General features: G+C 48.0%; 1 protein-coding gene across 4 annotated transcripts in view; it reads left to right on the forward strand.

Moving 5' to 3' along the window:
* Positions 1-21585, forward strand: part of XYLB (xylulokinase) — a 71650-nt gene that overhangs the window by 28326 nt on the left and 21739 nt on the right. For all 4 annotated transcript variants that reach the window (XM_033212061.1, XM_033212063.1, XM_033212062.1 and 1 more), the window contains 11 exons: positions 242-328; positions 651-779; positions 1822-1887; positions 3188-3260; positions 5067-5185; positions 7369-7450; positions 11590-11630; positions 12287-12402; positions 13260-13375; positions 14063-14136; positions 16671-16767. In XM_033212061.1, coding sequence (XP_033067952.1) covers positions 242-328; positions 651-779; positions 1822-1887; positions 3188-3260; positions 5067-5185; positions 7369-7450; positions 11590-11630; positions 12287-12402; positions 13260-13375; positions 14063-14136; positions 16671-16767 — 1000 coding nt within the window. The remainder of the gene's footprint in view (positions 1-241; positions 329-650; positions 780-1821; positions 1888-3187; positions 3261-5066; positions 5186-7368; positions 7451-11589; positions 11631-12286; positions 12403-13259; positions 13376-14062; positions 14137-16670; positions 16768-21585) is intronic.

The following is a 21585-nucleotide window of genomic DNA, read 5'->3' on the forward strand; positions in this document are numbered from 1 at the left end:
CCAGACCAATAATTAGTTCTTGAACCTTTTCTATAAGTTGTAGAGTAGACAGGGCAGAGTTCCTCCCCATTTTCTTGAAATGGAAACCAAATCTCAGGAGGATGATGAGCTCTGTGACTAAGTGGCAGGGGCGGGTGTGGAGCCCAGTTCTTTGGCATGTGGTCTGGGGTCTTTCTCTGTCTCCAGGAGGCTGTGACACCGGTGTGTGGTCATGTGAACGTGTGCTTGGGTTTCCCAACAGCAACACGGAAGTATATACTGGAAGACTGGAGCCCAGCAGGCACTGACAAGCCTATCACCAGACCTCCCGCTACACCAGCAGCTGCAGGTAGCTGTGACTACATTGTGTGAGTGTGAGAAACTTCTGTAGAGTCCCAAGTTCTGTGGGTCCTGAAGCCTGCTCATCGCAGTGTTGCAGCTATGCTCAGGCACCCTCACCAGAAGAGCTTTCAACCTCAGGCTTTTGGGGAGAGACCCCATTGGGCCAGTTCTAGCTTACAGCACAAAGGGCTATCCCATGTGTCTCCAACCAAGATCACTTGGGAAGAAACGTCACGACTGCCGTGATAGGCAGTGTGACTGCCAGCCCTGGGGCAGCTCTCCAAGTCAGCAGATGGAGCTTAAGCCTGCGCCTTTGCCCTCCTTCCCAGGACTGTTTCTCCATCAGCGACTGCCCGGTGTGGATGGACTCCAGTACCACAGCCCAGTGCCGCCAGCTGGAGGCTGCCGTGGGCGGGGCTCAGGCTCTCAGCTGCCTCACGGGGTCCCGTGCCTACGAGGTAGGCTGAGGATGGAGGGGGTGCAAGCGGTGGTCTGGTTGCAGGCTCTGGAGGCATAGTGGGTGACCTGCCTCTGTGGGGATCACATGAGGTGGTGGAGGTGTTGGCCCTGCAGAGCCAGGAATAGGCACTCTGGCCCCTGGGTCCTGATCCAGGCCACCTGCCGCCCTGTGTGTTCCCAGGCCAGGCTGGGTGTGCACATGGCTGTGTTCCTGACATGGAGGTGCTGTGCTTGGGGGTGAGGAGGGCTCCTCCTCTTATTGTCTGTAACCTGGGGATTACAACAGGACTTGTGTTTTGGGTAGGTTTGAAGTTGAAAGAAGCCAGTGCATGTAAGGCACTTAGTGCAGTGCCTGGCAAAGTTAAAAAAAAAAAAAAAGAATGTCTCTGTTCCACTGGTTCAGCAATGTCCCCAGGGGTGACTGTGATTAGGCCAGTTTGGGTCTTATGACCCAAGTAGAAGTTTTGGGGATAGGGCCAACCCTACTTGGGCTACCTGAAATAACAATATGTGGATGGGGAAAATACCCCAATCCCCCCTCTGGTGCCTTGGTCAGAACAGTCACCATGCTGTGTGAAGGGCAAGGGTTATTCACTCAGTGTTGTCCGGTCCTGATGTGGGAGAGGCCCTCCAGGAAGGCCCAAAAGTTACTCACTTCTGTATCCTGTGGGTGCAGAGCCATTGTTTACTGCCTGAATATTTGATTACTAAGGACATTTTAAGGATTTAAAGGCCAAAATCACATTGTTCAGTAGATATCAAACAGATTTAATGCTGATTTTAAAAATATTTATTTATTAGAGATGGGGTCTCACTGTATTGCCCAGGCTGGACTCCTGGGCTCCAGAGCTCCTCCCGCTTCAGCCTCTTAAGTAGTTGGGATTACAAGTACACAGCACCATGGCCGGTTGGGGCTTAGTTTTAAAAGCTTTCATGATACCTACTCCTATACAGCGCTTGCTACGTTAAACTCACTTTATGGAGGTGATTATTCATTCTGTGTAGGATTTGGTTTCCTAAGAATTTATATTTCTTTTCCAGCGTTTTACAGGAAACCAAATTGCAAAAATTTACCAGCAGAACCCCGAGGCCTACTCACATACGGAGGTTGGTTAAATGTTCCTATTTGAAAGTCACAGTTGAATTCTTTTCATAATACGTTAGAATAGATACATCTTATGTGCAGTGACTGAAAACATTGATAAGCAGACATTAACAAATGATATATTCGATTTGCTTTTTTCTCATTGTCAGGACATTTTCAAAGAGGAGGGGAAGAATGGAATGTGGGAAAGAGAAGTCAGGGGTTCTCCTGACCAGAAGGGTGAGGGTGAGGGTCCAGGTAGGAGCACTGGGGACTGACATGTTCCCGAGAGCACCTGAGTAGAAGATCCGGGTGCCTGAGCAGGCTGTGTCTGCTCACTTTCCTATGTGGTTAACACAGGAGGACTACCAGGCACATGGTTGGCGTGGAGTTTTCTTTGGAAATGTGTAGGACTAGGCCTTTGTGTCCCCAGCTGCGGCCCTTCAGCCAGAGCCTCTGTCACAGGAACCCAGGTTCATTCCTGGCTCTACAGTTGCTGAAGCCCGCACTTGTTGCTGCCTGAGAAACAGCCCCACAGCCTGGCTAGTGATTTTCATCTTGTGATAAGGAAACGATCAGCTCACGTTAAACCAAAGTGCCTTTTTAATCTTAGAAATTAACATGTGGTTTATTATTTAATGATTCAAGATTCCAGATTACTCTGCAGCATTAGCCATTAATGTAGGCTTTGGGTGGAGTGGTGAAAACCCTCCCTAAATTCTGTGTGTGGAATGAAGTTGGCCTGACAGAGGACGGGGGTGATAACATTCTCTCCACAGTTCCAAAGGCCCATGATTCTCATGCGGAAGTACAGACCCTCAGGGTGGCATTGAAAATCCATCATTTATTTCTCTGGCTACTGCTCAGGGTCTGTGGCTTCTGAGGAGCCAGCTTTCCTGAAGCCCTGAGAGTGTCCTGGTTAGTTCTGAGGCCACACATCCACTTCCCTTGTGACCAGAAGTAAATGCCAAAGAAATAGAGGAAGGAAATCAGGGCACACATTCCCCAGCATGTGGATTCTGGATGGAAAGGCAGCTTCCCTAAGCCCTTTCTCATAGGGCTTTTGGCTTTTGTCTCTTTTGACCTTGGCAGTTTTCTGGCCGATCAGAAACTGTAGAGAATGAATGCTCTCCCGAGGAGTCCGCTCATGGTATTCCAGCAGCTCCTATCTGAGATGCACAGTCTCCACCATTATTTGGGCCTTTTGCTCAAAGTTTCCACTTCCCTCTCCAATTTTTTTTCATGCTGTGTGTGTGTCAGAAGCATTCAGTAGCGCAGGGTGTGTGGAAGTGAGGCACCTCTCACTGTTTCTTTCCTTTGCAGAGAATTTCTTTGGTCAGTAGCTTTGCTGCTTCCCTGTTCCTTGGCTCTTACTCCCCTATTGACTACAGCGATGGTGAGCCTCGGGGTATGGGGTGGGTGCCTGGGCAGCCTGCATGTGGCATGTGGGTGTGCAGGCAGTGGGAGCCCCATCCACCCTGAGTGGGTGCCAATCTTGTAGCCCTGTCATCTATTGCCAGGAAGGAAGTGTATTCATTATCTTTTGCCACTTAACAAATGACCCCCACACTTACCAACTGAAGACCACCATGTTTATTTTCTCACCTAGTGTCTGAGAGTCAGGAATGTGGGGGCAGCTTAGCTGGGAGGTACTGGCTCAGGATCTCCCACAAGGTGGCAGTCAGGCTGGCAGCCGGGGCTGAAGTCATCTTCAGGGTCGACTGGGGCTAGAGGATCTGTTTCCAGCATCATGCACATGACTACAGGCAAGAGGCCGCAGTTCCTCACATGTGGACCTCTTTATGGGGCCATTAGTGACATTGCAGAGAGGGAGGGAGGAGACAGAGGCCAAGCAGAAGCTGAGGAGTCTTTTATACCCTAATCTTGAAGTGATGTGCCATCACTTTTGTCTCATCTTACTGGTCACACACTAGGTACAGCTGACCCAGTATAATGTTGGGGGGAACCTCACAAGGGGTGAAGACCAGGAGGTTGGGATCAGCAGGGGCAGTCATGGAGCCTGGCTCCTGCAAGGAGCTATGAAAGTTTTTGTTTCACATTTGGTGAACTCATGAGATTTATGAGCTTCTAGAATCAAAACGCTAAAAAAAAAATAAATAGCGGATGATGCCAGTGAGGAGTGAAAGCTGGGAGGAGGTTGCTGCAGGAACTCTTGGATGAGCCTAAGAGTGAGAAGAGTGTAGACAGAATGGGGGTGGAGAATGCAGGGCGGGAGCCCAGAGCCGTGGGCTCTGAATGGAGCCTGGGATGCTCTGAGCCTCGTGGGAGTTCATGAGAAGGTTTTGAGGGCTGTTGTGTGCCAGGCTTTATTCTGGTTTCAGGAGAGAGAGTGACTAAGGAGTGCTATTAAGCTTCCCTCACAATCTGAAGGAGGCAACAGGGTTCCCTACAGCTAGCTCCGTAGAACTCAGACAGGCAGAACAGTCAACTTGGAGTAGCCTCCATGTCCACCCGTGTTCTGCACTCCTGCCACAGGGCTGATAACCGCAGCAGCTACTGCGGGGGGCATTCCAGAGGTTTATGTTCCTCAGCCACAGCTGGGCCCTCCACTCTGCTCCCCTTCACTCACCTGAGATGGCACCTCCTAATTTCACCTGGGCAGGTGACACCATCAGCATCCCAGCCCACCTCTGTCTGCCTCCACATTGGCCCAGTGGAGGAGGAGGTCTCTCCCCGCATGCTCTGGGTTCCCTGTCCTTCCCCATCCTCAGGGAAGCCTTGGGAGGAGGATGTTCTAGGAAGGAGCTAATAGGTTGATCTCAGTGACCAGGAGGAAGTTTAGAGGACTCTGAGACCTTTCCTTGAAAGGTCAGATGAGATTGAGAAATCCCTGGGGGCTGACCTGGAAACCTAAGGGACGTAGAGAGTGGTTACTGGTCAGTGTGTTGCTGCTAGTTCCAGGCCCCCTGGGAGGTCTCTGAGCAGCAGATTTCCAAGCTAACTGTAGTGTTTGAGTTGATGAGGAATATTTGGAGGAGGTGTGGTGCCATGTGTTTCCAAGGGCCTCTAGGGCCTCTGGTTCTCTGGTTCCAGAACAACACAAGCATGCATACCTTCCATGAAGAAAGAGCTCTAGTACAAGTTGCGTCAAGAGAATTATCTGCTGTTTGCCAGATTTGTGCATTTTTACAAAAGGTCCGTTTTCAAGATGTGTCTGTTGTTTGTTTCCTTCCTTCCTCAGGTTCTGGAATGAATTTGTTGCAGATACAAGATAAAGTCTGGTCCCAGACTTGCCTTGGTGCCTGTGCACCTCATTTAGAGGAGAAGCTTGGGCCACCAGTACCATCATGCTCAGTTGTGGTAGGTCTCCTTTCTGGCGATGTGGCTCATTTAAGAGCTGGCAGTTACCAGGGAAGCACTGTAGCACACACACACACACACACACAGACACACACGCACACACGCTGCACACTCCCTTGTTCATTCACCCACAGGCGTACACATGCAGGGTCTTCAGTTTAGCCTAAGATGTAAGTCAGTGTCTGGATCAGTGCCTTGCACATAGTAGGTGCTCAGGTACATGCCTTGTGGTCGGCAGGACTTTGGAAAATTCCACTAGGAATTTATTAGAATAGGGATAAAAATGGCAGGTGATTGCATAGCTAAAGAAAAAATGCACAGAGTGCTGAAATTCTAGGGACTGCTGATGAAGCTTGAAGGAGGCAGCCTTGGGGAAAACAGAAAGAAATACCAGCGGAGCTGGCACAGCACAGGCCCTGGCACTGGACAGCCTGGGACTGAATCCTGGTTCTACCAGCTTTGTGACTTTGTGTCTCGGTTTCCTCATCTGGAACAAGGGGAATGATGCTGTTCATCTTACAGGGCTGTTGTGCAAATTAGATGAGTTAATATGTTTAAAGCACTTAAAATAGTGCCTGGTCCCATGGGTAATGGGAAAAACATTTACCCATCCCGGCGGCCCCACTCGTTTGCAGTGGACACTGGCTGTGAATGCGCTGGTGTGTCCTAGTTGGCCAGCCTGTGACCAGCATTGTGTCCTGTGGGCACAATGGAGTAGAGAGAGAGAGAGATCTGGGTCCTGCCTCTGGGGCCCTTTGGTGGGAAATGCTTACTACAGAGCCAGAACAACCAGAAGGAACTCTGGGTGGGAGAGAATGTTGGTGTGAACAAGGGACAAGGGCACTCTGAGGCCTGGAGGGAGTCGTGTAACTGGGAGTCTTGGGCCATGTGGAGGAGGGGCTGCTGTGAGGACTTCTCATTGGGAGTCTCAGCCACAGAAGCGCTTTTGTTTTCTTTTCAGAGACAGAGTCTCACCTTGTCACCCGAGTTGGAGTGCAGTGGCATGATCATAGCTCACTGCAGCCATGAACTCCTGGGCTCAAGTGATCCCCCTGCCTCAGCTTCCTGAGTAGCTGGGACCACAGGTGTGCACCACCATGCACAGCTAGTATATTTTTTTATTTTGGTAGTGACAGAGTCTCACTCTGTTGCTCAGATTGGGCAATTCTTCTGCCTCAGTCTCCCAAAGTGCTGGGATCACAGGTGTGAACCACTGCACACACCTGTATGATTCACATTGACATGCTAAAAAGAGCCTCTGCCACCATGAGGCGGAACATCAAAGCCAAACCATCAACATCTAAAGTATGCCATGAGGCCAGTGCACGGAGCTGAAGGAAGAGCCATGTGGCCCTGTGGAAGCCAACAGTGCAGAACCCAGACAGACTGACGCCGGTCAGAAAGGCAGAGAAAGGGCAGACAGAAAACAGCCAAGCCATCGGGACTGATAATCCACACGTGGCTTTTAGTTGGATGTGAAATTCAGAGCAGGCTTTGTTTGCCTTATGCGAGAACACTTGCCTCCAAGAAGGAGCCTGTGCAGACAAGCAGCTTGAGGATCAGGAAAGAACTGACTCTGAAAAGGCATTTTCATTTGTCACATAGGTGTCACGTGTGGGGGAACCAAGCAGGACCCATGTTTTTCATCATCCCTCTTTTTGCAGGTAGTGCTCAGATAGCCCTCCCTGCACACTGTCTTTTTTGGGTTACTTTCCTTAGAACATTGTTCTCTGCACTTTCACGTCCAGTTGTTGTTTATCCAGTCGCTGGGGTGATAGAGCGAGTGTGCGGGGCATTATCTGCTCCCATGAGTTTGCTTACTGGCATCCTGTTACCTTTGTTTTTTTTTTTTAATGCTATATCAAGAATTTGGAGCTTATAAAGCAAGCACAAGTTAGGGGTTGGTTTGTTCTCTCTACCTGAAATCTCAGGATCAGCAGTTTTTGAGATGACCTCATGCACGTGGTTCTAAACCTGCACTGGACTTCTCTGGCGATTTGTGAACAGGAGGGACACGCCCAGTTTGTGACAGGGAGTGGTGTGATTCCAGGCTCTGCAAAACATTCCTTCAGCTCTGGTGACCTGGAGCCTGTAGCATTTTCGTGGCCTGAAGGGCGGGTGGCTGTGCTGGGCAGGCGGGATTTACCTCAACAGAGCACCTTTGCTTTATCCCCGTCCCTCAGGGAGCCATTTCTTCCTATTACATCCAGCGCTACGGATTTCCTCCAGGATGCAAAGTGGTGGCCTTCACTGGGGACAACCCAGGTGAGTATCTCGGGGAGTTTCACTGTCCGATGAGCCTGCCTGGGTCCATGCTGGACTTTTGAGAATTCCAGTCCAGCCTCTTGGTGAAGCCTTCTGTGGTCGTTCCCCACCACCCCCACCCTGCGATCTGACTCCTTGTACCTGCCCCATCTTAGCTCCGACTCTGCCCTCAGGAGCTGGTCAGTCTTCTCTCTCTGGATGAAAACTGCTCAATGATTAAGGAAGGCAGTCTTGCCCACCCCATTCCTAACCTGTCTTTTCTGTTCCAAGATGAATACTCAATTCCTCCAACCCTTCCTCTAGGACATGGTTTTAAGTCTCTGCCCTGTCATCTGATCTGCAGCAATGACTTGTTTCTCGTCCAGATACCTCATCTCCTTCCCTAGCCTCTTCTCTTCCTCCTCCTCTCCTCTGGGTGTCCTGAAGCCACTCCTGGAGGGGCCCTCGGCTCTCTGAAGGAAGGCCAGGTGGACTACACTAAACAACACCCTAACTACTACCCCTCAGCCCCACCCCAGGAAAAGTATTTTTCTTTTTTTTTATTTTTTTTATTTTTTATTATACTTTAAGTTCTAGGGTACATGTGCATAACGTTTATATCATGTATAACTCCCCAATGCAATCCCTCCCTCCTCCCCCCTCCCCATGATAGGCCCCAGTGTGTGATGTTCCCCTTCCCGAGTCCAAGTGATCTCATTGTTCAGTTCCCACCTATGAGTGAGAACATGCGGTGTTTGGTTTTCTCTTCTTGTGATAGTTTGCTAAGAATGATGGTTTCCAGCTGCATCCATGTCCCTACAAAGGACGCAAACTCATCCTTTTTGATGGCTGCATAGTATTCCATGGTGTATATGTGCCACATTTTCTTAATCCAGTCTGTCACAGATGGACATTTGGGTTGATTCCAAGTCTTTGCTATTGTGAATAGTGCCGCAATAAACATACGTGTGCATGTGTCTTTGTAGTAGAGTAATTTATAATTCTTTGGGTATATACCCAGTAGTGGGATAGCTGGGTCATATGGTACATCTAGTTCTAGATCCTTGAGGAATCGCCATACTGTTTTCCATAATGGTTGAACTAGTTTACAATCCCACCAACAGTGTAAAAGTGTTCCTATTTCTCCACATCCTCTCCAACATCTATTGTTTCCTGACTTCTTAATGATTGCCATTCTAACTGGTGTGAGATGGTATCTCATTGTGGTTTTGATTTGCATTTCTCTGATGGCGAGTGATGACGAGCATTTTTTCATGTGTCTGTTGGCTGTATGGATGTCTTCTTTTGAGAAATGTCTGTTCATATCCTTTCCCCACTTTTTGATGGGGTTGTTTGTTTTTTTCTTGTATATTGTTTGAGTTCTTTGTAGATTCTGGATATTAGCCCTTTGTCAGATGAGTAGGTTGCAAAAATTTTCTCCCATTCTGTAGGTTGCCTGTTCACTCTGATGGTAGTTTCTTTTGCTGTGCAAAAGCTCTTTAGTTTAATGAGATCCCATATGTCAATTTTGGCTTTTGCTGCCGTTGCTTTTGGTGTTTTAGACATGAAGTCCTTGCCCATGCCTATGTCCTGAATGGTACTACCTAGATTTTCTTCTAGGGTTTTTATGGTATTAGGTCTAACATTTAAGTCTCTAATCCATCTTGAATTAATTTTCGTATAAGGGGTAAGGAAAGGATCCAGTTTCAGCTTTCTACTTATGGCTAGCCAATTTTCCCAGCACCATTTATTAAATAGGGAATCCTTTCCCCATTTCTTGTTTTTGTCATGTTTGTCAAAGATCAGATGGCTGTAGATGTGTGGTATTATTTCTGAGGACTCTGTTCTGTTCCACTGGTCTATTTCTCTGTTGTGGTACCAGTACCATGCTGTTTTGGTTACTGTAGCCTTGTAGTATAGTTTGAAGTCAGGTAGCGTGACGCCTCCAGCTTTGTCCTTTTGACCTAGGATTGTCTTGGCAATGCGGGCTCTTTTTTGGTTCCATATGAACTTTAAAGCAGTTTTTTCCAATTCTGTGAAGAAACTCATTGGTAGCTTGATGGGGATGGCATTGAATCTATAAATAACCTTGGGCAGTATGGCCATTTTCACGATATTGATTCTTCCTATCCATGAGCATGGTATGTTCTTCCATTTGTTTGTGTCCTCTTTGATTTCACTGAGCAGTGGTTTGTAGTTCTCCTTGAAGAGGTCCTTTACATCCCTTGTAAGCTGGATTCCTAGGTATTTTATTCTCTTTGAAGCAATTGTGAATGGAAGTTCATTCCTGACTTGGCTCTCTGCTTGTCTGTTACTGGTGTATAAGAATGCTTGTGATTTTTGCACATTAATTTTGTATCCTGAGACTTTGCTGAAGTTGCTTATCAGCTTAAGGAGATTTTGGGCTGAGACGATGGGGTTTTCTAAATATACAATCATGTCATCTGCAAACAGGGACAATTTGACTTCTTCTTTTCCTAACTGGATACCCTTGATTTCTTTCTCTTGCCTGATTGCCCTAGCCAGAACTTCCAACACTATGTTGAATAGGAGTGGTGAGAGAGGGCATCCCTGTCTTGTGCCAGTTTTCAAAGGGAATTTTTCCAGTTTTTGCCCATTCAGTATGATATTAGCTGTGGGTTGTCGTAAATAGCTCTTATTATTTTGAGGTACGTTCCATCAATACCGAATTTATTGAGCGTTTTTAGCATAAAGGGCTGTTGAATTTTGTCAAAAGCCTTTTCTGCATCTATTGAGATAATCATGTGGTTCTTGTCTTTGGTTCTGTTATATGCTGGATTACGTTTATTGATTTGCGAATGTTGAACCAGCCTTGCATCCCAGGGATGAAGCCCACTTGATCATGGTGGATAAGCTTTTTGATGTGCTGCTGAATCCGGTTTGCCAGTATTTTATTGAGGATTTTTGCATCGATGTTCATCAGGGATATTGGTCTAAAATTCTCTTTTTTTGTTGTGTCTCTGCCAGGCTTTGGTATCAGGATGATGTTGGCCTCATAAAATGAGTTAGGGAGGATTCCGGAAAAGTATTTTTCTAATGATCCACCAGATTAGGGTTACATTTAACTCTAACTAGAAAGGTTAATTTTAACCCTAATTAGCATGGTTACTTTCTGTCCTTTCAGTCTTCTTTCTGTGCTCATAAATAAGCATTGTTTATTTTAATCAACCTGGGCAGTATCTTTCTCATTTTAACAGTTGTCTAGAGCTCAATTGTCCAAGCATTTATTTCTCCAGTCCCTTATGGATGGAGGGTGGTGTTGCTTCAGTGTTTGGGTAGTGCAAACGATGTTGAGGTGCACATTTGGTCTCATCTCTTTGTTGTTACACGGTAAGTTCTCAAAGGTGGGATTCCTGGATCCAAGGCTTCTGACACACACGCTGCTGATTGAACCTCAGTGGCAGTGTTTGAGTGCACCTGTTCCTCCCTCCCATTTCACCTTTACTCACATGTTCATTCACTCAGCATTTAGTGAGTGCCTATTATGTGCCAGGCCTTCCTTCAGTGCTGGGGCACTTCAGCAATCAAGGCAGATAAAGATTGCTGTTGTGAGCCAGGTGTGGTAGTGTGCACCTGGAGTCTTAGCTACTTGGCAGGCTGAGGTTGGGCGGATTGCATCATCACGGAGTTCGAGGCTGCAGTGAGCTATAATCATGCCACTGCACTCCAGCCTGGGTGAGAGTGAGACCCCACCTCTATATCTCAAAAAAAAAAAAAAAGGCTGCTGTTGTGGGCCTTGTGTCTAAGGCAGGGCACAGACAGTGAACATAACCTCACCCCTTTGTTTCCATCACTGCCTGTGTTTTCTCTGCTGTGTATCCTTGGTGTCTTGTCTTGGCTTCCTTGATTCTCTGCACTCCTGGGAGTGCCTGACAGTGGAGGGATGTTTGGGCCCCTTCAGGGAAGAGACTTCACAGCTCAAATCAGAGGCCCTGCTAACAGAGACGTCACCCCTGACCCCTATGACCTTCTCCTCTTAGGGCCTCCTGAGAGCTCAGCACCCCCTGCTCCTGCCTCCACCCTAGGGTGTGGGTGGGGGTTGGAGGTGGGGGCTGTGCGCCTGCCTGGAGAGCCCTGTGGTTTGCTTTGTGGTTCCCACGTGGCCACCAGCTAACCAGAAGCTCCCCTCCCATTCTCAGCGTCGCTGGCAGGCATGAGACTGGAGGAAGGTGACATTGCGGTAAGGCGACTTCCCACACCCATAGGCTCTTTCTGTTGCCACACTCACACCCACACTCTGATAAGTAGCAGAGATGCTGCTGGGACCCAGACCCTCAAGGACCAGGATCCGGGTCCCTGTATATCAGAGTGTCTGTCAGTTCCGGAAGACAGTGGAGGGAGGGGATGGGGGCACACATCTTTCTCAGAAAGTTGTTGTTCTTTGCTGGATGGGCAGGACCCCTGCCTGCTTCACAGTGGCCAGTCTTAGTGCGTGCAGTGGCAGAGGGTCAGACCTGGGGCCAAAGGGCTGTGAGCAGCCCAGATGAATAAGGAAGACATAACCCAGGCCTTCCTACTTCTAGTGGGAAAGTCATGTGGGGAACCAGCCATCACCCAAACCATTATTTAGATGCAGTTGTGGGAAATCAGCACAGAAGATCTATGAAATCTGCATCTGGGGAGCTAAATCAGCACAGAAAATCTATGAAATCTGCATCCTGGCTCATCTGGTGTGGGAGGGTCAGAAGTGGCTCTGAGAAAGTGGCCTTGCATCTGAGATCTGCAGCATGAGTAAAGTGACAGGGTTAAGGTGGGTGGAGTACAGCGTGTCGCTGGCAGAGGGCAGTGTGTGTGGGCAAAGCCCAAGGCGCCCCGCCTCTGCCCATCTCTCCCCAGGTCAGCCTGGGCACCAGTGACACCCTGTTTCTCTGGCTCCAAGAACCCATGCCTGCCCTGGAAGGCCACATCTTCTGCAACCCAGTTGACTCCCAGCACTACATGGCACTCCTGTGGTGAGCCTGGGTGTTGGTTGGCACCATTCCCTGGGTGAGGAGGTGTGGGCAGATGTGGCACCATCTTGAGGACCCTAAGTCATTCCACTAAGCTCTGGAATAACTCCCTCCACTTTCTCTGGCTCTGCTGGGCAGCCGAGACCCCCAAGGACTCACCGACTCTTGCTGACAGCAGAGCTGGGTGGGGAATAACCCAAGACCCTGAGTCCCTCAAGCCTGGGTTTGAATCCTATCCTCACCACCTATATCCTGTGTGACCTTGGGCAAACTCCGTAGTGTGGCATGTCTGAGCCACACTTTCCTCATGAGATGGGGAGGGCAAGAACATTTACCTCACATTGTTGCTGTGACCTGTCCGGCATGTGGTGGACCCTCATAGCGGAAAGGACATCCTGCTTCCCAATAGCTCTCATGGAAGGGACATGCTCTGTGCTCTGACCACAGGCCTTTGGAGACCTGTCCAGAGCTCCTGAGGGAAATGGTTTCTGAGCTCCTAAGCCCTGAGAAGCGTTGGAGAATGTGGCTAGTTACTCTAGCCCGCCCTGCCTCATTGTGCCCATGGTAGAATGTGCAGAAACCGGACGGAGCTCCCTGTCTCTACCTGGGGCTCCTCTGTGTCAGCCTCCTGTGTAAACAGCCTAAGATAAGGGCATTTCCGGTGCCTCCCAGGGACGTTCAGGGGCCTGGAATCTGAGGAAGCGCCTCTGATACCTAAGTTTCAGAGCCTGTTGTGCACTGACTAGGGGTTGTGGTCCAGCCTGACCTGCAGTTCCTCTGCCTGGGTCTCTTTACTGAAACTCATGGGTCCAGTGAGCAAGCACTGGCTCCCTTCCTCAGAGCTATACCCTCTTCTGCAGCTTTAAAAATGGCTCCCTCATGAGAGAGAAGATCCGCGACAAGTCCGCGTCCCGTTCCTGGAGCAAGTTCTCTAAGGCACTGCAGTCCACAGAGATGGGCAACGGTGGAAACCTGGGTAGGCCAGTTGGTGATGCCCAAGCCTGTGAAGGGTCAGCAGCTGCCAGTTGGAGGGGCAGGGCCTGGGGCCCCATGAGCTGGGGGAGAGGAGGGCCGTGGAGAAGTCCAGGGGAGCACTGTCTGTCTGCACTTCTATTCCACAGATCCTACAAGCTGGTGTGGAACCCTGTGTTCTGAGCGAGGGTGGGCCTGTAAGGCTGTCCTTGGCTTCTGCTCTGAGCAGAAGATCAGGCCATAGCTACATCTTCTGTCCCCACCAAGCCCCTGGTGACAGCATCAGAGAGGGCAGCCTCTATGCTGGTGTATCCCCATTCACAGCCCTCTGCCCCAGGCACAAGGAAAAGTGCCCAGTGTCTCGGAAGGCCTGAGCAGGGAGGGGCTGTGCCTCCCTTGGTCAAACCTGTGTTGGTATTTTAGGATTGACTGGGCAGCTGCTTCCTGTTCAAGGCTGCCGAGTGAGAGCAGGAAGAGTTGTCTCTGAGAAAAGCTAGCTCAGGGCTTCCTGGTTCCCTTCTATCCTGTTGGAGAGAAAAACTGAGAATATTCGCAGGTCTCATCTAGGGGATGAAAGAGAGCCAGGGGACCCGGGGATATGGGGTCATTTTGCCCTGTTCTACGTCTGTTGAGAAGCCGATCTTTTGTTTTTTGACTAATGACAGCTGATCTCTTCCTGGTTTTATTTCAGGTTTTTATTTTGATGTAATGGAGATCACCCCTGAAATTATTGGATGTCATAGGTTTAACACAGAAAACCACAAGGTATGTGTGTTGTTGGTATTGGAGTTACATTGACTCCATTTGTGAGTGTAAAATTTAACAATTGCCTATGAAATTATGTAACTTTTAGGGACTTCATTCATTCACTCATCCGTTGATATCATACACACTTGTGGTGTGCCAGGGTACATTCTATATCCTGGGGAATCTGTAGGACATGGTCCTTTCCCTCAGGGAGGAATGCAGAAAACCTGAGAGTTCTCTTCCAATTTAGCAAATGCTAACACTATCATTGAGTATCACAGAGCTTATTTCCTTGGCGAGTTTTATCCCATACTCTTCAGGAACCCATGAATCTTGAGATCATTAATTTCCTCCTGGTTGAAAAAGCCACTGAGCCCGGGAGGTTCTAACGTTTATTGAGCCCATTTGGTGCCAGGCATTGTTCTCATGGTTTTCTGTACCTTCCTCATTTACTTTTCTTTCTTTCTTTTTTTTTTTTTTTAATTTTTTTGAGATGGAGTCTCACTCTGTTGCCCAGGCTCGAGTGCAGTGGGATGATCTTGGCTCACTGCAACCCCCGCGTCCTGGGTTCAAATGATCCTCCTGCCTCAGCCTCCTGAGTAGCTGGGATGACAGACCCAAGCCACCACGCCCAGCTAATTTTTGTAATTTTAGTAGAGAGGGATTTCTCCATGTTGGCCAGACTGGTCTTGAACTCCTGACCTCAAGTGATACGCCCCCTCCCAAAATGCTGGGATTATAGGTATGAACCACCATGCCCGGCTATCATTTAGTTTTCAAAGCAATAGGCACTATTGTTCCTCTTTCTAGATGGAGAGGTTGAGACTCAGAGGCTCAGGCTAAATAATCTGCCCAGAGTCACAAGGTCATAGGTGGTGGAGGGGGCTCAAATCCAGTCCTCTCTGGCTCTGAAGCTGCTGTTTTCTTTCTCCTCCACAATGTGACCTTTCCCAGGAAGGATTTAGTTGGTTCTTGCTGCTCGAAATTGACATTGCTGTTAGATAGTCACTGGAGAGTCATCACCACATTTTGGGTTGTACCTGAGAGATGTTTCTGACCCCAGTAAATGGGGGGTTTATGTAAGACACTCTGTCTGGAAACTGTAACTGTCCGAGTTGGCATTGGATTCAATGGCAGATGATGGCACTACATGTTGGATTATGAACGGAAAGCTTTGTATAAAGTAGGAAGTTCATTTCAATCTTCTGATGGAGAATCAGTTTGGTTTCTTTTATTAGAGGGAGAAGTTATGCCTGTTCTCTTTCATGCATATCAATCCTAGATTTGTCAAGGAGAAAGTAGTGTTCTTCATTCATTCATTCAACCAACAGATATGTATGGTGCCCGGCACCCGGGACACAAAGGAGAACAAGACATCGGTGGCCCTTGCTCTCCAGAGCCTGCTGTCTAGGAGGGAGAGGGACAGTAGATGAGTGAATGAGCACGTACATGAATGCAGCAGGTGCTAAGGCTGGGAAGCAGAAGAACAGAGTGCTGCAAGGGAAAGCAGTGGCCTTTAGGTTGAGACCTGAAAATACTCAGGATCTCACCATGGAAAGAGTAGGATAGATTTCCAGGCAGAGGGAGCAGCTTGGGAACTAGAAGAAGGTCGGTAAGGTTAGAGTGTAGCTGTTCATGAGGGGGATGGCAGCAGGTTCTAGCATTGGTCTCAGGTGCCAGAGAAGCAGGGGTGAGCCTGGGGTTGATTCCCATCAGTGCTAGCTTGAAGGACATGCCACAGGGGTGGGATCTCAGCATAAGCTCGTGGCTGTCACTTATCTAGTATGTACTGCATTTTCCAGGCTCTGTTGTTTAATCTGATCATTGCAACAACCCTAAAAAACAGGCACCACTATTATCTCCGTTTTGTTAAGAAAAAGAATGATAGCAAGACTAATGTAACTTATTAAAGATTGCAGAGCTGAATGGTAGACAGAACTTGATCTCTCAGCTGCCTGAGACTAAATTCTGTAATGTCTCTGACTCTTCAAAGTGACATGCATGTGAGGCTATGGGCTTGTGTGCTTCAGTAGTGTGTTTGTGTGAGTGTGTGTGACAGGCAAAGATAGTGGTTAAAGAGCCCAGCTATGAGTTTCAAATCTGGGCTATTGTTTAAAAAGATCACACACAGGGCCGGGCGCGGTGGCTTAAGCCTGTAATCCCAGCACTTTGGGAGGCCGGGACAGGCGGATCACGAGGTCACAAGATCGAGACCATCCTGGCTAACACGGTGAAACCCCGTCTCTACTAAAAAATACAAAAAAAATTAGCCGGGCGAGGTGGCGGGCACCTGTAGTCCAAGCTACTCGGGAGGCTGAGGCAGGAGAATGGCGTGAGCCCGGGAGGCGGAGCTTGCAGTGAGCTGAGATCCGGTCACTGCACTCCATCCTGGGCGACAGAGCGAGACTCCATCTCAAAAAAAAAAAAAAAAGATCACACACAGACACACACACTCGCACACACAGACACACACACAGATACACACACACACACACACACATGAATGGACAATGAGAGTTCCTTACTCTGTGCCCACCTTTTTCTGGAGACAGGTTGCAGCATTCCCTGGGGATGTGGAGGTTCGAGCACTGATTGAAGGACAATTCATGGCCAAGAGGATTCATGCAGAAGGCTTGGGCTATCGAATCAGTAAGTGAGCCACTGGCAGCATGTGTCCCGGGGTGGGAGCTCAGGGCCAGCTCACACCCGGGGGGCCAGGGCTAGTGGGTCAATGTCTACTAAAGTTTTCTTTCAGGGGGCCTTGTGCAGGAGGAAGGTGGAGCCTGACCTTGGGGATGGGATGAGAAAGTGTGTCAATTGGCACTTGTAGGCAGGCATAGAATAGCAGGTAGGTTGTTCCTGCTTCTCAGCTGTGTCCACAATAGCCTGACCTTTTGACCAGGACCTGTAGGACTTGGGAAAGGTCTTTCTGTAACCCTAAGCTCCAAGCTGCAGATGAGCTGTCTTGAGCTCTGGACTCCAAAGACATAGGCAGTGCAAGGTCTGGGGACATGAGTGGATCTTGTCCTTCTAGCCTAGCCAGGTCCCGTTGCCTGTGGGACACAGTCTGTGTCTTTCAGCTTGGACAGGGAAGAGGGGGATGTAGTACCACTGTCAAAACTCAGAAGACTGATATCTCAGTTCATTTTCTGTTGCCTATAACAGAATACCTGATCTTGGGTAATTTATAAGGCAAAGGAATTTATTTCTTACAATTATGGAGGCTGAGAAGTCCAAGGTTGAGGGATCATATCTGATGAGGGCCTGCTTGCTAGTAGGGCTCTCTGCAGAGTCCTGAGGAGGTAGAGGGCATCACATGGTAAGGGAGCTGAGTGTGCTAGCTCAGGTCTCCCTTCCTCTTCTCAGAAAGCCACCAGTCCCATTCCCACAATAACCCGTTAATCCATTAACCTGTTAATCTGTTAACCCATGAATGGATTAATCCACTCATAAAGCCCTCATAACCCAATCTCCTTAAAGGCCCCATCTTTCAATATGTGATGTTGGAGATAAAGCTTCAACATGAGTTTTGGAGGGGACACATATTCAAACCATGGCAACTGGCATGGAGAGGGCAGACCCCGGACTGCGGGAGGCAAAAGGAGGAGAAAGGGATTTCTGAGAACTTGAGCTGTAGAATAATCAGCTTTAGGGGGTCAGTGAGTTCCCTTTACAGGTGGCGTTGAAATGGTCTAGGGGTCTGTAAGGAAGTTGGACTGGCTGCCTATAAAGTCCAGGTTTCTAAGATGTATTTGTCCCTCTAGGCTATAGCTGTTGTCACTAGAGAAGATAGTGAAGCTGCTTTGCTTGAGGGCCTTCCTATGACACGTTATGGATAATCCGAGTTCTATTTAATATATATTTTATACCTTTGAATTGACAGAGTAAAATGATACTATAAAAATACCCATTAGGGAAACCTCCTGGAAAGCCTGTTAGACAGCATCTACTAAAGCTGAATACACGCCTAGCCAGCAATCTCACTTCTAAGTAAAGGCACAACAGGATTTGTGCATGTGTTTACTAAAGATGTACAGGAGAACATTCATTGCAGCACTATGCTGAATAGCTCCACAGTGGAAGTGGCCCAGTGCCCATTAATAGTAGACAGGAAAAATGCATTGTGGTGCATTTGTACAACAGGATACTACACACAAATGAAAATGAACCAGCCTCAGTGATACACAATGAAATGGGTGAATCTCACCAAATGTAACACTGAGCAAAAGAAGCCAATATGGCAGGGTTCTCTATACATCAAGTTCAAAAGCAGATGAAAGTACAGGCCAGGCACAGTGGCTCACACCTGTAATCCCAGCATTTTGGGAGGCCGAGGCAGGTAGCTCGCTTGAGTCCGGGAGTTTGAGACCAGAGTGGGCAACATGGTGATACCCCATCTGTACAAAAAAATACAAAAATTAGCCAGGCATGGTGGGCCATGCCTGTAGTCCTGGCTACTCAGGAGACTGAGGTGGGAGGATCGCTTAAGCCTAGGAGGTTGAGGCTGCAATGAGCCATGAGACCCTGTCTCAAAAAAAAAATTTAAAAAGCAGACGAAACTATTTACTGTTGTTGGAAGTTGGGATAATTAGTAGTTGCCCTTCAGAAGGGGCCTGTGGGGTGCTGGTGATGTTCTGTCTCATGTTCCATGGGTGTGTTTAGTTTGTAAAAATTTATGAAGATTATAGGCTTATGATGTGTGCATTTTTCAGGATGTGTGTTCTAGGTCAATACAATATTTTAAAATATTTAAAATTACCACCATGAGTATTCCGAATGCCCTCATCCCACCACCCTAAGTGTAAAAAGACATTTCCCAAAGGTCTGCAAAGACTTCCAAGTTCCTTGAAAATGAGACTGGGTGAGCAGGGCAGGGATAGTGCTGGAGTTGGTGGAGTGCCTGGCAGGGGTCCTCTGGCTCTCAGAAGGGGACCCCAGGGAAGGGAACAGCCCAGCATACAGGGAGAAGCAGTTAGGGTAGAAGGCTCCTATGGGCTCAGGAGGAGCTGATGGGATTGTGGCATTATTCCCAGCCTCTAAAGCATTTCTTATGCAAAACAGCATAGAGTTACTTATCCTCTTAGCAAGCTTAAATGCAGAATCAGACCTGTCTTGCCGCTCTGCTGAGTGATCACTTAAATAGACATACTTGGAACCAACAGAGGTTGCACACACACGACGACTCATTCTCCAGGCTGCCATGTGGACTGGCCAGCTCTAGTTTTCATTCTTGCCCAGTCATCATCTCATTTGGCTTTAATAGTGTCTAAGGGTTTATAAAGAGGCACTTTGAATAAAAATGATTATTGTGATACTAACAGCTGCCAGCATTTTTTGGGCACTGAGTGTGTGCCCAGCCCAGTTCCTTAGCAATTAATCTTTTTTTTTTTTCCTTTTTGAGATGGACTCTTGCTCTGTCACCCAGGCTGGAGTGCAGTGGTGCGATATCTGCTCACTGCAAGCTCTGCCTCCCGGGTTCATGCCATTCTCCTGCCTCAGCCTCCCGAGTAGCTGGGACTACAGGCGCCCGCCACCACACCCGGCTAATTTTTTGTATTTTTTAGTAGAGACGGGGTTTCACTGTGTTAGCCAGGATCGTCTCGATCTGCTGACCTTGTGATCCGCCCACCTCGACCTCCCAAAGTGCTAGGATTACAGGCCTGAAACACAGCACCTGGCCAGCAATTAATCTTTATTAACAACAATACCTCTGAAGTAGGTACTGATATGATTCCCACTTCACAACAAAGGAAACCAAATCTTGCAGTGGTTAAATAACTTGGTCAGGACTGGCAGAGCTGGGATCTCAACCAAGCCATTCTGGCTCCGGATGCTGGATTCTCAACCACTGGCTGAACCTGCTTTTTTAAAGGAACAATTGCCCTCTTGATGTGTATAGACACCATCAGGCATGATAGGCACCATCTGGGCAGGGCTAATAAGCCATAGTTTTCAGCTTATATTTCAGTGTGTTTCATGTTGTTTAGGTTGATTGTAAAAACAGTCAAACCTTGCAGCAAGTTTGAAAAATAAAGAAAAGAAAATGGGCCTAGTGCTCACACCTGTAATCCCAGCACTTTGGGAGGGGGAGGTAGGAGGATCACTTGAGCCCAGGAGTTTGAGATCAGCAACAGAGAGACCCTATCTTTACAAATAATAGTAATTATAAATATGCCAGTGTAGTGGCATGTGCTTGTCCCAGCTACTGGGGGTGGGGTGGCAGGGGGTGGCAGGAGGACGGGGAGAGGGGGATCGCTGGAGCCTGGGAAGTCAAGGCTGCAATTAGCTGTGATTGTGTCACTGCACTCTAGCCTGGGTGACAGAGCGAGACCATGTCTCAAAAAAATGAAGGAAAATGACTCATAATCCCATCCCCTCTCTCCAACCACTGGTACCATTTAGGGACATTTTCTCCCAGTCTCCTTTATGAGCTTATTTCCATACAGCCATAGTTTTGTTCCTTTGTACCTTGTATGCAAAGGGTGTATACAAGAACCAAAGTTTAAGTTTGTCAAAAGTCATCTTTGTGGTGCTGCGTATGATGGCCAGGTTACTTTTCCTACATTTGGCCACTGAAGGTGTTCTTGTTTTTTTGTTTGTTTGTTTTATTTTGTTTTTTTGGAGACAGGGTTTCACTGTTGCCCAGGCTGGAGTGCAGTGGCGCAATCTCGGCTCACTACAACCTCCGCCTCCCAGGTTCAAGTGATCCTCCTGCCTCAATCTCCCAAGTAACTGGGACTCCTGCTGTGCACCACCACGCCCAGCTAGTTTTGTATTTTCAGTAGAGATGGGGTTTCACCATGTTAGTGGCCAGGCTGGTCTCGAACTCCTGACCTCAAATGATCCACCCACCTCTGCCTCCCAAATTGCTGGGATTACAAGCATGAGCCACTGTGCCTGGCCATTGTTCTTGGTTTTCCAACATGGAATCACACTAGAACATCTTCCATAGCTTGAATTGTTTCCCCAGGAGGATGGCGTTCCAGCGATGAAGCTGAGAGAAGCTGAGAGGTGGGGGCTGAATGTCTTTTCTTGGACAGAGCCAAGGGGCTGGATGGAAAGCAGCAGGGTCTTAAAACAACTATTTGTTTTAAAATACATAACAAATGGATGTCTTTTTATCACAAAAGATTCATGCAAAACAGAAATATGCAATAAGAAGCAAATGCCCCCTTCATATGCCTCTCAGACTCCTTTCCTTCCTTCCAGACTGTGACTTCCTTCCTGTGAATCATACGGAATTGCCAATATTGAAGAAGTTTTGATTTACAAAAATGGCAATTTCATATGGTTCAACATGATACATATGTGTATGTGTATATATATATTTAACAGAAATGCTATTATAGTCTATGTGTTATTCTGAGACTTGCTTTCCATAACAGTATGTACAGGTCTACCTTTATGTTTTCTAATGACTGGCATGAGGTTTGCTAAATTATTTTACGGCCCTAGTTGAAGGACATT

Source organism: Trachypithecus francoisi, unplaced genomic scaffold (genome assembly GCF_009764315.1).
Source record: "Trachypithecus francoisi isolate TF-2019V2 unplaced genomic scaffold, Tfra_2.0 Lachesis_group0, whole genome shotgun sequence".
Classification (NCBI taxonomy): domain Eukaryota; kingdom Metazoa; phylum Chordata; class Mammalia; order Primates; family Cercopithecidae; genus Trachypithecus; species Trachypithecus francoisi.